The sequence below is a fragment of the Amia ocellicauda genome, chromosome 19, assembly GCF_036373705.1.
Source record: "Amia ocellicauda isolate fAmiCal2 chromosome 19, fAmiCal2.hap1, whole genome shotgun sequence".
NCBI classification, from domain to species: Eukaryota; Metazoa; Chordata; class Actinopteri; order Amiiformes; family Amiidae; genus Amia; species Amia ocellicauda.
Genome location: NC_089868.1, coordinates 25,854,777 through 25,870,427, shown reverse-complemented (window position 1 = coordinate 25,870,427; position 15,651 = coordinate 25,854,777). Strand labels below are relative to the sequence as shown.

Here is a 15,651-nt window from a genome sequence, read left to right as displayed (position 1 = left end):
TCTTCTTATTATTTTATTATTATTTCTTTTGGGGGCGGGGGTTTAATGGGACTACTCAAAGTGAATTACAGCCCAGTCTCTGGGGAGCATTGTTCTTCACCGGAGAGGTAACATTTTTTATTTGCCATTTAAGAACAAGTTAGTGCAGGATGGCAATTACTGGCTTTTTAAAATTAAATATTCTCGCCAATCGAGTTACTTTTATTACCCACCTCCTTGGCTCTGGACGGTATGTTGTTTGGACACGAGCCATTTTTGCGTAGTGTTCAGCATCCGTGCCCTCGCTGTGAGATACATCGTGGGCAGATTTTGATCAAGGACGCGGAGATAAACTCACCAAACCCTGACACCCCGAGCGTGTGAGAGCAGAGGCTATATTTGAGATTGGTCACGATTATATACAACGACTACAACAACAGCCACGGCAGCATGCGTCTCTGCTGACGTTTCTCTTTTAGCTCCCATTGTTTGTGCATTGTGATTTAATGCACCGTGTGAGATCCACACACATCATCTGGATTCCGACGCCTCGATCAGACGGCCTCACGGCATCGCAGCGCGAGAAAGTCTTGTTTGTTCTTTTGATTTCCATGAGAAACATTTGCAGACATGGCACATTAAAATAAAGCTCTGTTTTAAAGTAGTAAATCAGGCTACAGTGCTGCTGAAATCATTTAACAACGCACACAATTGGCAGCAACGCAGATTGAGGAATCGTGGGGCAGCTTGAGGCCGTCTCAGTGCGTATGGGACCCCTTCCCCGTGTGTGGCCAACGTCAGACAGCACTCAGCAGAGGCCTGTGTTTATTCTCATCGTAAATGAACGCCAAAATTCAGGGAAAGGATTACCTCCACGATCTTCGCCGAACCCATGAGAAGCGACATACCTCTCGTAGACACACAAGAATGTGGGATCAAATAAACACTCTGTGCGAGTCATGTGTGGGGATGGTCTGATGGTCTATCCGTCTCGGACATCTAAGAAACCACGGCTGCACGGAGGCGGAGAGCAGAGGGGTACAGTGCCGAGCCTCTCGTTGTGTTTAAACAAACGAATACAGGAAATCAGAATAACAGAATCTACTTCTATCCAGAGCTGTATTTATACGACAGGATTGTGCATGAAAAGAAGACGATTCATCTCCTCTCAAGACTCACTGTAGACAAATCTAAACACCACTCCTCTTGTTGTGTGTGGGGCATCTCTTTACAAAACCAGAGGGACTTTTAAGACTCATTTTAATTTCTCTTTCCAGTAAAATGTCTTTGGAGCTATAGACTCTGATAATCCTCTGGGGAATGCACAATAAAGCAGGCATTCAATGTCTCCATCTTTTAATAATCAATTTTGTTTTACGGTACACAAAAAAAAGCATCAGACACAAGAACTCCTGATTTGCATAAGCAGTGGCACAGGGACTTTGAGCTCCGGTGCCTGACTTATCAAAAGTGGGATTAGCCGAGCGTCTCCCGCTAATGCATCAGGAGGCAAATTGCTCCGAGGGAGACCACGGAGTACAGCACGTCTTTAAGAAATCGCACACCCCAGCTTTCTCATAACAGATCAAACGGAAAGGGCTCCTGTGTGACTCATGGCACGCAGGGCAGGGCAGGGGCTAAGAGGTGCCAACAGACACGCTCTGAGGATCACCTTTCCTCCTGTTGGGCGTTGTGTCTTAATATTCCTGTCTTGGGCTACTTAAAAAATATATCTAATAATGTCTCTCTTTCTACCTCTCCTCCCTCCTCGCGATCAGCAGCTGTGTGTGCCAAAACCACAACACAGCCGGGTGACCCTGGGCTCTCTAGCGAAAAGACATTTATCCACAGGTATCGACTTTCAAAGGTGTTTTCGCTGGCTGGAGTCCACGGCAGGTACGCATTACGAGGATCAAAGAAGGGGTCGGGACGGCTCCTCAGCGCCGATTGGGAGGACTGAACCATTAAAGCCTGCTGCTCCGAAGGCAACGAGAGAGACGCTTCGGAGAAATGTTAATTACGACTACAGCTAACATCCATCCCTGTTTTACGCAGGTAAATCAGCGGGCTCTATTCCCTAAACCCCAGCACTTGATGATAAATCCTGTACAGCAGCAACCGAGCAGACTCCGATGGCGGTCTGTAGTTTAATGAGGCGCTTCTGTGCCAGAGAGATGCGCTAATAAGTCATATCAGGTTCCCCAAGTCGAAGCAGATCTGTGCCTTTACTGTGAGAGACCAACAGGGCAATTTGATCCAAAAGTAATATTCAGAATATTAAGTTTCCTTCGAGTTTTATAAGCTATTGTGTGACCTTTATCATTCTCTTTTGTTGTTTATGAAAGCTTTGATCATTATTTTCTAGGGTTACGGACTCTTTGAGCAACTTATTCTTTCAGTCGAAGCAGAAAAAATTATATATATATATATATATATATATATATATATATATATATATATATATAGATAGATATCTTTTTGAACGGTTAAGATTCAAAGTGAAATCAATTACAGGTTCACTGCAGCTATTGCTCAAGCACACAGCCGGCCAGAGCTTTTGTTTTTAATTAAAGCTGCAGATTTAAGGCTCCGGACAGGGCAGAGCTTTGACCTTCACCTCTCTTATCCTTGGGTCATTTCAAAGCAGCGGGACGTGTTATGAGTGACAGTGTGTGGCAACTTTTACACAAACACCTGTAAAGAAGAGGAAACATTCTTGTGTCGCCGAGAGCTGATAGTTGATAAAAGACTGAACTCATAACACTGTTTTCCTTGCTTTTCATCGAAAGGTATTTGTTTGTGAGGCGAGTCTTATCTACAGGGATATACTGCTTCCTGTTGGGGTTAACCTCTGGGGCCGGAACGAATCAAAGCAGATGCACATCCAGATAACTGTAATATAACGTGCAGCAGCACAGCGATCTTCGACGCAAAACCGAGCACCGGAAGACGACCCACACTTTCCCTTCTGAACACGCAGCTCTCGGGGTCTGAGCGTCCGTTGAATCCATTAATCGATGAACTCACCGCCATGTGGCAGGAGGACGTGCCGCAGATCAAGGCCAAGCGCGAGGTGATTGGCTGTCTCTCACACGGCAGGTCGTTCCCCTTCACGTCTGCTCCGATCACACCTGGAAGACCGAAGAACAGAAAGGGGTCCCTGTGCATTTCGCCGAACGCAATGTTTCGTCAAAACAAACTACAATTCATGGATGGCGTGTGTACTTGATTCGATTGTCGGTTGATCCTAAAACACCACCATGGCATGCCATTGTACTCTTATTTCTCTCCAGCACTTTAAAATAGAGCAAATCTACACCGCCAGAGCTCCTGTGGAAATAATTACTCCTGCTAATTTATTAGCACTTAAGGCCCCGTGTGTTTTAGGGGAAATGGACGCTCGTTTACTCTTTACTCGAGGACTGCAGTTTAATCAAACCCTGAAAAAAACAAGAGGGAAAAAAACCTGGTCTGACCTAAAATCAACGCACAATGATTAAATGCTTTGGCTGGGAAATAAAGAGAAAAGGCATTTTCAGAGAAAGGTCATTAGCGTGTCAGTTTATCAGGGCTCTGGCTTTGCTTATTAACTGGATCGTAGGAGCTCTTAATTGATCAGGCCCAGCCGACACTTAATACGGATAAGTACACAGATTCTGCAGCATCGGTACAAGGGCATCAGAGAACGGTTATTACTCTTATTATGCTTTCATTATTATTATATCCCTTAGCAGACGCTCGTAACATTGTTACACTATATCACTTTATTGTGACACACAATTACTCATTTATACAGCTGGCGTTTTAACTGGAGCATTCTGGGTAAAGTACCTTACTTAAGGGTACAGCAGCAGTGTCCCCCACCTGATCGAACCCCTGACCCTCCGCGCCCGAGTCCAGAGCCCCGACCGCTACAAATGTCTACTACTTCTCTGAACAAGTGTTTCCGTGCAGCGTGATCTACGACTCCCCCCTCGGCGAGCTTGGCAACCCGATCCTGTAAGTCCTGTCTGCCGTTGACCGTGACCGGAAACAGAAGCCGTAAAACCGTAAGCGCAAGAGAGAGAGCGAGAGGAAGAAAGGAAGGTGTTTAGCATCGGGGTCGCGCCCATACTTCATGGAGGACGACTCCGGTAAAAGTTCACCGGGTGTCACCTCTCTGATCCCTCGAGGCGCCGGCTTTATCCCGCGGCGATCTCTGGAGGTGAGCCGGAGCGTCTCCACACAGATGCCTCAGTGTTTCAGCACATAATCCATATAATCTTCCTGTCACTGGGGACGGGCGGTAATTCATTCCCAGCCTCCCCCACCCAGCCCAGTCAATCCCCCTCGGAGCGCCCCGGGTCACGGCGGCCCCTCTCTGCTGAGCCAGGCCGTTTCGGGCCCCGTCTGGAATTCGGGTTTCTAAGGTCAGTTCATCTTTTCTACACGTTTTTTTGGGTGGGATTCTTGTTTTCTTTAGGATAACTTGACCCCAAGACGACCCCAGATCGACAGGAATGCCGAACAGCATTTTCATACCCCGTCACTCTCGTCTATGACAATAGGCTGTTACCCAATACAGCCACAAAACAAACACACAAACTAAAGACATCCACTGTATTCAAGATCAACTGATAAAATATGAAAATAATTTCTTAGTAAACACTGTCACACCAGTACTTGATAATTAGTGCCTCACCACAAAGATTTAGTGATCGGTATTCAGACAGGAAAGCAAATTAATGATAGTTATCGACATGGTTAGTGCATACCACTACAACTGCATTTGCGGTGTGGACCCCCTGAGACCGAGGTACAAGGCCGGGGTCAACACCAAGATCCTTTTCTCACGCGTCACCTCCTACCATTTATAATAAACTTCCTGTGAAGAGGGTTTGAGTAGAAATCGTGTCTTACTAAGACACCGCACTCTTAACTCAAAGATTAAAGACGGCATATTTGTGGTTTCAGTCAGCGACAGATTGCAATATAGTATTTCATGTTCCCAGATGCCTTCGGTATGCATAACATTAGCCTTAATTGATTTTGTAATAACTGTCACTTAAGTAGCCTGGGATGGATGATCTGTGGGGAGTGGGGGGGGATTGTGGTATGCATTGTACCTTCGCCGGGTCTTTTGTAATTTGCCGGCAAAGGCATTGGTAACAGAAAAACATCTGCACCTGGCCTTTCTGTCTTTCTCTCTGTCTTTCTTTCTTTCTTATTCCGTTGGTTAAATCTGATTGTGCACACTGACCGCAGTGAGTTATATTACTTTGAGTGGTTAAAATAAAGCTGACTGAGTGATAAGTATTGAGCAGGGCACAGAAATGCTGCTCAGAAGATGTCCGTTAGCAATTTTACATGACAGTGAGTGCAGACTCTATTTAAAGGCTGTTTACTTTAAGTGAAGAAAAAAACAACTAAACCACATCTTCATTTCTAAGAGGTGGTCATTTATTCACTCGATGAGATCTGGCGTCTCACTTTCCCACACACTGAGCGCTGATGCCGAGCTGCGAATGCCTCCTGTAACTCGCCTAATTGCCCGTATCTCGGGGGCTCCTCAATCTTAGTATCATAATTAAGCCTCCAGTTTTAATTACTGTGCTACACCTGTTGCTTTAATTACAGCCCGTGCATCAAAGCCTCTATTCCCCGAGCTGTCAGAGCACGGTGTTATTTTTATTGAGTGTCGGTGAAGGGATGCAATGTTCTCGCCAACACGCGCATACTAATTATTTAATGCCAGTGTCGTGTGCATCACTATATACTTCTCTCTCGGGTCTGATGCTCGAGAAAAATAAGTTTCTTCTTCCTTTAGCGGGACATATAATGGAGGCTCAGACGGGTGAGGTGATTTGAATGCAGGAAAGATGTGCTGGGAATTTTACGTGCTGAAAGTTGACATGCCTTCTTTGCGGCTGTTACCAGCTTCACCCGGCCAGCGGGGCACTGCCAACACAGATGCAAAACACCGAGCTCTCCACATCTGCGCTGTGAAAAGGGACAGCACCTCACTGCTTCACAGCTTCCTCACAAACTGCCACACGGTCTCACGCTCGAGCCAAAGGACAGGACCTCTGCCCCCAGGCCGGAAGAGCCTGCTAAAGCTGTGGCCTTTAGACCAAGACACGCTTATTGACTCCCAGCCCCTTCGATTATAATTTGAGGGGAAGGTCATCTGTCACCGCGCCCTCGTACATGATGTGGCCAGAGAGCTGGAGGTTTGGGTTTCTGTGACGTCCCCGACTCCAGCGAATTCTTTTCAATTCACCGACAGAGACCGAACCCTGAGAAGATTCCAGCTCACAGACAGGAAGAGGAGACAAACCAACGGTGAACCCAAACCATGGACAAAATGCAACCACAGCAACGACACTTCTTTCGATCAGCCTGGCTCAGTTTTAATTCACTCCACCATGACATCTTTGTGCCGCGACCCTCGAAGGTGCATACAGTGATGACCAGGCATTCACCGGAGCCCGAGGCGGAGGGACGCGTCTCCTGGAGGACAGTTGGGAGGCTGTGGGACGCTAATGGGAGGTACTAAAAGCCCTGTGTTATTGGCCTCTTAGCTGGTAATGATGCCGGCGGACGGCTGATGACAGCTGCGCCCGACCCTGACAGCCGACAAAGGGTCCCGCCGCCGGTCCCCACAGAGGGGCTGTAAAAGCCCTTTATTGCCGGCAGAGAGGCCCTCTGCTATCAGCCAGTCCTGGGGGGTAAAAGGGTCAAGGAGTCTCATTTTTCATCCAAACCAATTACTGCTCCCCTCCCCCCAGGCCGGCTCATTCCTCGTCTCCCATTCAAGTGCACACTCGGAGGAATTCCTCCAGTGAACCCGATCTGAGACGGTCACCCCAGTGAATGGCTGGACTGAGGGAGGAAAAAAACAAGCTTTTGTTTCTATAAATAAAGTGAAAAAATGTGAAAGTCCTGCTTGGAATTCACATCTTGGTGGTTGAGCATTGTATGGATTTTGTTTTCTCTTTGTGTCGATTGAGCGTATGTGTGAGTGTGTGTGAGTGTGTGTGTGTGTGTGGTTGACCTGTTTCCTGTCTGTGGCACTGCGGGGGCTCCAGGCTAGCGCTGACCTTCTGTGTGGAGCGGTATGCAAATGAACGTCTCGCTGTATAAAGATCCAATTGTGGATCAAACCCCGCGACGGCTTAATTGGGTGTAATTGGGTTCACCAGTGACCGCTCCGTTGCCGTAAACACAGTCCGGAGCGTCAACCCCCGAGAGGGACTAATGTGCGGCCGTGGCTCCGGCACAAAGGACTGCGCATTCCTCAATTAAACCAAGCCGGTGGAGTCAGGGACCGTGGGCTGTGTGGGGGAGCCTTTGTGGGCTGGTGGTGCCCACTTTCAACTGGGCCAGAAGGAAGAAAGCACTGATTCACAAGGCAAGGCATGAGAATGAGTGTAGCAGGTTCTGGTATTATCACCACAGTAAAATAAAAAGGCTTAATAATCCCTTGTCAACAGAGAAATACATGATTTGTCATCAGTGTCATTTGATTTGTGTCTGTTCTGGCTTTCAACTGTCACAGGTCCACTCGGGCTCGGAAACATTAACGACTGCTGTGTCTCGCCTACTGTTGTCTTCAGCTCTCCAGACTTATTACATGTTTGTTGTTTTCTTAAATCAGCCATGACCCCCTCACGCACACACCCCCATCTGCTGCTTACTCACTCGCATCCCAGCTGGAGCCGAACGCAACACGATCGTATTAAAATACACTGCCATCAGCAGAGACTCATGCTGTACCGGCGCTTCTCCAACCAGAACACACCATCTCCCTTGTACTCCTGGTATCTGTCATCGAATCTGCATTTTAACCACCGTGGTTAAAAGACTGAGAAGTGAAATTCCCCTATAAAATACAAATAAATATAAACACAAAACCAAAATAAAGCAAAGAACATTAATAGACTAATTATTCATCTTAATTATCACCCTGTTAGCAAAGCCCCCGCTGCACCCTGGGAGATTCCAGTCTCTCATATAGTGCCTTTTCTGCTGTGAAGACTATGAGTACAATTCTATAAGACGGGCCCTGGATGCAGGGACCGGACGGGGACCGGGCCCCGGGTCCCGGGCTCCGATCAGCCTCTACCCACATGGGGGGCGGCCGCCGCTTCCTGGGTGGGCAACAGTGGTACGATTCCCCTGCGCGGAGTGGGGGGTCCTTCCTGGGTGGATGCTGAGTCACCGGGGTGGGGGTCGGGGTGAGGGGCCCGCTGAGGCAGAGCCTGGCTGAGTCAACGCCGCTTACTCAAAACTTATATCACCCTTGGCAGTCAGGGGAGGAAAAGTGGCGTCCAGTGAATGCCAAAGAGATGGGCTTGTCTTTGTGTTTCTCCTGTGCATTGACGCCCTGCGGGGCGAGACAGGGGGAGCACGGTCGAGTAGACAGGGAAAACACACACAGATACTCAGGGCCACAACTCGAAAACCAATAGAAGGAGCCAAGGCAGGGATGGACAACCAGAAGACACTGATAAATTGAGGGGAATGGGCGTGGCTTTCAATTGATTGGGCAATTGGCTGATGACTGGCCCTATTTATAGCATGAGCCGTCCTGGACCCAGAGCCAGCGCTTAACATAGATCAATAAATGATAAACAATAGATACACCAAAGATCAATAGAGCAACCAACATGTCGCAGGCTGGTACTACCACTGTGTCTCTGTCCTGCTGGGTGAGGGGGTTTACTCTGGCTCTGTGTCTGATAAAGATCGTTTTGCTTTCCAGATACAGAACACAAGCTGAGCTGCCAAAACCCTCAGCCCCCCAGAATGCACTGCGGGCCATTCCCTCACCAGCACTAACACTGGCCTGCCAAGCCCAACGGTTAACAAGTCGCTGCACAGTACGGCACCCCCGACAGAGGCCTGATCTGATACTGCACAGAACGGTGCTGCTTTCCCGGAGCCAGACCACAGCCTGGGCCCGTGCCAGGCTGCAGGATTAATGATGCATTGAACGACAATGCACGGCTGGATCCCGGCCAAGGGGGCCGCGCCAGTCGCACCTTCAAGGACTATGTTCAGGTCCCAGATGCACACTGAGGGAGAGCTAACCGTTTCCACATTTAAACCCGTCGTCCTCGGAAAGGAGATTATAAAAGTTAATCAAACGCAGAGGGGCAAATGAATTTCAGATTCTCTGGCTCGCCGACAAGCCAGGTTTCACCAACCAGCGAACCGGGGCCCCCAGGACAGGGGAACGGCCGGCACCGGGGGGCTGCTTGGTTTCACCGTATGGATTTCATATAACTTCTCTGCCTTCGTTTAACGTGACGTCTGCAGGCTGGGGGGGGGGGCGAAACATAGGGCCCAGGACAGAAGTGAGAGCCATACAAATCATAGACATTAATCCCACAATAAGAAAACACACAACATGGTGCCAGGTGACGGTGTGTCGATCAGGTTACCTAGTCCCCCAGCGTGGGCGTCGATGAGGGAGGCGGCGACCGCTGTTCCCGTGTTCAGACCCATCTCTAGAGCTGCCTGCTCTGTCAGCCCCTGTCCCAGCGGGGAGCCCGGGCAGGAGGCGTGCGCCCCTGGGAGAGAAGAAAAGAGACAACGCGTGGTCAGCGTGGTGGGAGGGTATCAGAGATCAGGCGAGGGGCGGGAGAGAGAGAGAGAGAGAGAGAGAGAAAAAAAGCTGCCACTGAATTACAGGACGTATGTGATACACCAAACAGAACACGGAGCACAACAGGGAGCTGACACAACCACAGCAGGCAGCCTTAGTGCAGGGCCTGACACTGAAATCCTGCAGGCAGAGAGAGTGATTGATTGATTGACCGACTGATTTGTAACTTAGTTTATTGAAGGGTTGTGGAAGTGTGAGAAAACTGGTTTACGATAAGCCTAATTTGTCTTTTGCTCTCGTGGCCATCCTGGGGAGTTATCGTCATGATGTAATGGTATCTGAAAAAGACCATAAAACACTGCCTGTTAAACGCAGTGTAAAATAGCCAAGCAGCTTGAATTATATAGCATCGGTAAAAACGCCTGTGGACACTGTGACATCAGAGCACAAATATGGGCGACTGGGAGAAATTCTAATTCGGGATTTCAGTCCAAAACAGCCGCGAAACAAACGGCACGTACAGAGAGCTATAGAAACGTGGATTTGACGGATTGATGGTTCAAATGCAAACAATTGCTGTGGGGGAAAATAAAGAGTTTTCTATAGTTTCTGTCACCACTGCTGCCATTTCAACAAAAGCCTTTGTGAGCAACACAGTGAAAGCTGAAAAGCAGCCTCCCCCCCGATCAAAATAATAAAAACACAAAAATCTAAAAGTGAATAAAGAGAACAATTTCAAAACACATCCAATGTTTTGCTTACTGTAAGGATGCAAACAACAAAGAGGAAGCTCGAATCTGATTGGATCTGGGCTTCTAATTACTGAAATCATTATTTCACCACAAAAACAGGTCTGACCTTTCTGGAACCTCATACGACGACAAAATGAAACAGTAACACAAAAATAAGCACGGCTAATGCATGATCAGTACAAAAGCTGACATTTTCTTCTGCAGACAAAGGAAGGAATGAAAATGCTGCTGATAAAAGCCTAGCGAGACACCGTCCTCGGCTGTGAACAACAATCTCAGAGTCTGTGTGTGCGAAACATTGTGCGAAACACTCAGCCTGCATTGTGATAAAAAAAAAGAAAAGACAAAACCACAGTCATTAAAAAGGCATAAGAAATGTCTCTATCCATCATGGTTATTATCAGGCCCTTCAGAATAAACAAAGGGTCACGTGGAGCCGCGCCCTGTAAACAGATCACTGTCAGATTAGCCCGGTGCTGCCGGCGCCGCTGGGTGCTTCACCGAGCCTCGCCCCAAACACGCTCACCGCTAACGAGGAGCAGACCGGCCCGAGCGGCAGCCACTCGACCGCGGCTCTCTGAACGTCTCCACCAGAGCAGGGGTGTCGGGCTCCACGTGGGACTGAATTCCCTCCCAACCAACTCAGCTCTCGGCCACTTCATGGTTCAGATCAGAGAGCACGGATTTGGGGGATAAGAAGGGGCCCCACCGATATCCCTTAACAAACTCAATCCCACAGCAGCAACAGAGCCCGGGCCAGGCTTTAATACTTCCCTACTCTCTCCAAAATGAAAGCAAAATTAATAATAATCCAGTAACTGAGTACTCAATTGGGACAAAAAACACACACACCTGCGAAAGCCAGCCAGGAGAGCTAGAGAAACGAAGCCAAGCACGACTGCAGGTGGACATTACTCAGCCGGACGCCTAATCCACCGTTTCCCCGAGGGTTTCTCAGTGAGAGGGGTAACGATACTTTCTTTACACCCGACTGGTTTTGCCTTTCAATCGTCCGGCCCCTTCCCTGTTTGACTCTGGGGGGCAGGGGTCTCGCTGCGGACGATGCACCGGGGCGTGTCTCTGGCAGGTCCCTGGCCGGATTAACGCGAGTCTTTGTGAGCGCGGATGAATAACTCATATTGTCCGATGTGTGCCGGGGACCGTTGTCCTTTCAGCGCAGTGTGGAGGGAAGCCAGCGGCAGCGAGCGGAGTGGAGTGGTATGATAATTGCCGTCACCACAGTGTGGTTTCACGCCTGCCCTGCCCCCCCCCCAACCACACAGCAGGAATGCGGTGTTGACCTTTGTGTCCCATAAGGACAGCCACAGGATTCTGGGCCCAGATGATAAAAAAAAAAGCCCCCTGGACTCCCCACCGCACTGCAGATTGACCCCGGCCTCCACTTCTCCTTCTCCTCCTCGTCCCCTCGCCGCCGCGCCCAGAAACAAATGTCAGGAAACTCTGACGCTCTGAGGCGCCCGCCGTTGACTCTTCTCGCTCATCTTCTCCACGGGCGGTTTTCGTGCACCGCTATCTGTGCCGAGCAGCTGCCTGCTGATGCGCCGGCATCCCTTTCATGTGAGCCGGTGATTCATGGGGGGGAAACCACGGCACGCACCGCCCGTAGGAGCCCCCGCTCTTAGGGGGACGGGGGGCGGCAGAGAACACTTCCTGACACAAGCGAAACGATCACACCCGACACAACGGCTTTCGATTCAGAGTACGGGTCAGGTTATGCACACAGCGCGGGGGCGCAGTAATACAGCGATGGCCGCCAGCATGCATTGTGATGAAATCTGACACTGACATGCATAAACACACGCTGTAAAAGCACAGATATACCATTGTACAGACCCGTGTCTTTGTCACACTTTACATGTCACTCCTGCTGACCGAACGCAAGTTTAGCAATTTCCCTGTCACTATCCTGCCATAACTCGTTCCTTCCATCTGCGTCTGAATCTCGTCACATGTTCTGCAGGGAAACACGCAACCTCTCCAGTCCTGGCTGTGATTAGACTCCTAAACGTTGGATAAACATGTCAGAGATAATGCAGCAGACACGCAAAACAGACTTCTGACAAACACGACTAATTAGATCCAATTTGCTTATTGCCCCTAATGGAGGGGGACCGCGTTCAGGGGGCCTAATTATTTATTCTGTGTCCACATTAAGCTTAATCAATGCCACTGCTCGTTAGGTGCAAGCGACGTTGGGTACACACAGCCCAAATCACAACGACAAGGACCTTTCTGTGCCCGGCGCACACACTGAAACGCTTACTGCAGACAGCATGCTTTAATGAGCTCAGATTGCTGGTCTGATATTAAAGAATCCGCCATCAAAATGTTAAAAACTTCAACAAATATCAAATTAATTGCATAGCTCAATGAAAAAATTCAATAAAAGCTTTGCAACGTATTGTAAGAAGGCAGTTTTAACTCTAAATTGCCAGGAGTAAGGTGCCTCTCAGAGTAAGACTCTGCTTTAAGATGTACGCCGTCCCTTCATTGCAAACAGCTGTCTCATACGGGCGGAGCAGCACTTGACATTTCACAAATAACAGAGGACTTGTTCTTGTGGCCTAATTGATTAGACCTGCTCGTTTTTATTTGCTTTCTCGACGCACTCTCTCCCCCCATGGTGTTACAGAAACACAACTGGAATTCCTCACCTGAATCGGACCATGTATTTGGGGTTCTTGCTTCACTTCACAGCTCAGCGAAACAAAGACCCCTTGTTCCTGACGAACTGATTGGAAACTGAAACAGCCCCCTGATCCATTGGTGTGTGTGTGTGTGTTTCCTATTCAGCAGCAAGAAACAGGCTATTCCAGAAAGGCTTCCCTAGCTGAGCAAAAACACACACACACACACACACACACACACACACAAACACCGCAGTGTGTCGAATCTTGGGCCACAGCGTGTGCGCGATACTTCCGCAGGATTTAGCGTATAGCCAGACTACAAAGGGTGCAGGAACTGTGATCTCAGAATAACAACAACAACAAAAAAACAAGAGAAACAAACAAACAACAGAAAAACGAATCCCCCCCAAGGGGCGAAGTGGGTTTTCGGTCTTTAACGAGCTCTAATAACCACTTGGCTGCATGGCGTTGCCACAGGTTGTCCGGCTCCATAATTAAGCGGACCTGTAATTTCTTGGGGTGTGTCATTAGCTCAACATGTCCCTCGCAGGCTTCCGTCACGGAGCACTAACACAAGCCCTTCCGCTCTGGTGCGGCTCCCAGGGCGGCAGGCCTGTCTGTCGGCCAGCCTCCTCCACTGAGGGGTTCGTAATTACATAAACACATCATTACGACCAATAAAAAAGATGTCCAACTAACCCCAGGCTGGCTAAGAAGGTCGAGGAGTCAAAAATATGTAAATATACATCTCATCTAGTATAGAAATCCACTAAACTACCACCGAGATCAATACTGCTAGTACTACTACTAATAATCACTAGTTTTATTGTTAATACTGCTACTACTTCCATTGTTAATGGCTTTATACTTTATACTTTATTCTTTGTTTTGAGTCTGGTTTTCATTCTCCGTACAGTTCGTCGTGAGGTGGACGACAACATGACATTTTACAGCGGGGAAAAGGGTTTGAATCTCCCCAGTGGCACTGCGCTGCTCTCAAGGCAAGTGTTCCCAGCTGTGAACTACAGAGAGAGAGGGAGAAAGAGAGAGAGAGAGAGAGAGGGGGGGGGAGAGAGGGAGAGAGAACCTCTTTCCTGTGAGAGTTTGATTTCAACGCGGCTTCAGCTGTGGCACCAGACCCTTTGTTTGCACAGGATCGCTGTAATAAATCTCCAAGTTAATCTGTTTCACGTTTATTGGGAAAACACGCCCTTAAACGGATTAACTGAGCGGCGTTCACTCAGGACAGCGACGGCAAGTGCGCCGCTGAAACACATATCCTTTGCCTTTGTTAACACGAGGAGGGACTCGGCGGCGGTGAAGGAAAGAGGCCTGGGGGGTTCCACAACTGTCTCGATGAAAACATTTTTTTGGCCGTTGAAAATAAGATTGCCCGCTTTTGGTCAGGTCCTTCACGGCGAGGCAGACATTTCTATCTCGACACAAAGTGTCAAAGGTTGTGAGGGCCTCAAACTGTGATACCAACGACACAAAGACAAACGCACCAGTTCTTCCACTTTGTAGGCATCGTCAACAAGTGGCTAACAGTCACGTTCATCTCCATAACGTCTTCGATTTGGTTTTGTTGTTGAGAGAACTACAGAATAACACAATTCCCTGTGAATCTCGGTCTGGGAAGCTCAAGCGCACGAGGAAAACCCTACACTCTTCACCCCTGCACACTTATTGAAAAAACCTCCAGCGCGCTGTTGGGTTATTTTTGTAAGAACAGTCTGGTTGTTCTAGGAAGGAAGCTCGAAAAGTGGGGGATTAGTGGAGGACGAGAAGGAAGGAAAGATTAGAACGTTAAAACTCACACACATTCGAGCGAGATCTGAGGCAGAGGTGTGGGATAACAGCGCCGTTCGGAGCTGCGAGGAAGGTGATTTCCCCCGAGCGCCGAATCAAACGCGAGGACAATCCGAAACAGATTTCGAAAAAACCCCTGTGGAATCTGCAGTAAATCTCTCCAAGCTGCCTCTTTCCCTCTGCAGCGGTTCTCCTGCTTTCCTGAGACGGGGGAGACCCAGCTGGGGAAACCCAATCTCCTTCCCAAAGCAGAGGGATAAGTTCTGGAGTGATTTTCTGCAAGGGAGACGAGCTATTAACCGTTTTCCTTATCCCCCTTTTGGCACAATTCAGTTCTGGGAATCATGGACCCCACACTGCTGAGAAATGTCACACGCATAGGAGCCACGATCGTTGCATTGTCGCATTGGTTCTATATTAAACACAACAATACAAAAAGCCCCTTATCCAGTAGCGCAAGTGTTTTTTTTTTTTGGTTAGTTTTCTTAGTCTTAGTCTCTTGCTCTTGTATTTTGTTTTTTACGAGAAAAAAAAGTCACCCGTGGGTGCTGTGGTCACGCAGCCGCGTTCAAATGTCAGTCGCTGGTGCAGCATCAAAGCACAGAGGTGTCAATGTGCAACACCATCTCTCCCGGGCCCCCCGCCCACGCCGGCAGAGACGAGCAACCCCGAGCTGAATTTTGAAACGGCGCTGCCGAGGGAAGCAGGGTGCGGCCCGCCCTGACATCCCTGGTACGTGCCGAGAGCAACGGTGCCCTCAAAAGCGTACTGAGGCCGCACGGGCTGAGAGGTACGAGGCAGGGACTGCGGTCGATTAATATCAGATAGGAATCCGTCTCTCTGGCAGAGAAACGCCGTGGCAGAATGGAGG

At 48.8% G+C, this 15,651-nt stretch overlaps 1 protein-coding gene across 3 annotated transcripts in view; it reads right to left on the bottom strand.

The window, feature by feature from the left end:
* The window catches only part of fggy (FGGY carbohydrate kinase domain containing), a 56,524-nt gene that overhangs the window by 21,466 nt on the left and 19,407 nt on the right, over positions 1–15,651 (bottom strand). For 2 of the 3 annotated variants that reach the window (XM_066691698.1, XM_066691699.1), the window contains 2 exons: positions 9,405–9,533; positions 3,007–3,110 (listed from right to left, as the gene is read on the bottom strand). In XM_066691698.1, coding sequence (XP_066547795.1) covers positions 3,007–3,110; positions 9,405–9,533 — 233 coding nt within the window. The remainder of the gene's footprint in view (positions 1–3,006; positions 3,111–9,404; positions 9,534–15,651) is intronic. The other variant, XM_066691700.1, reaches the window with a different exon arrangement.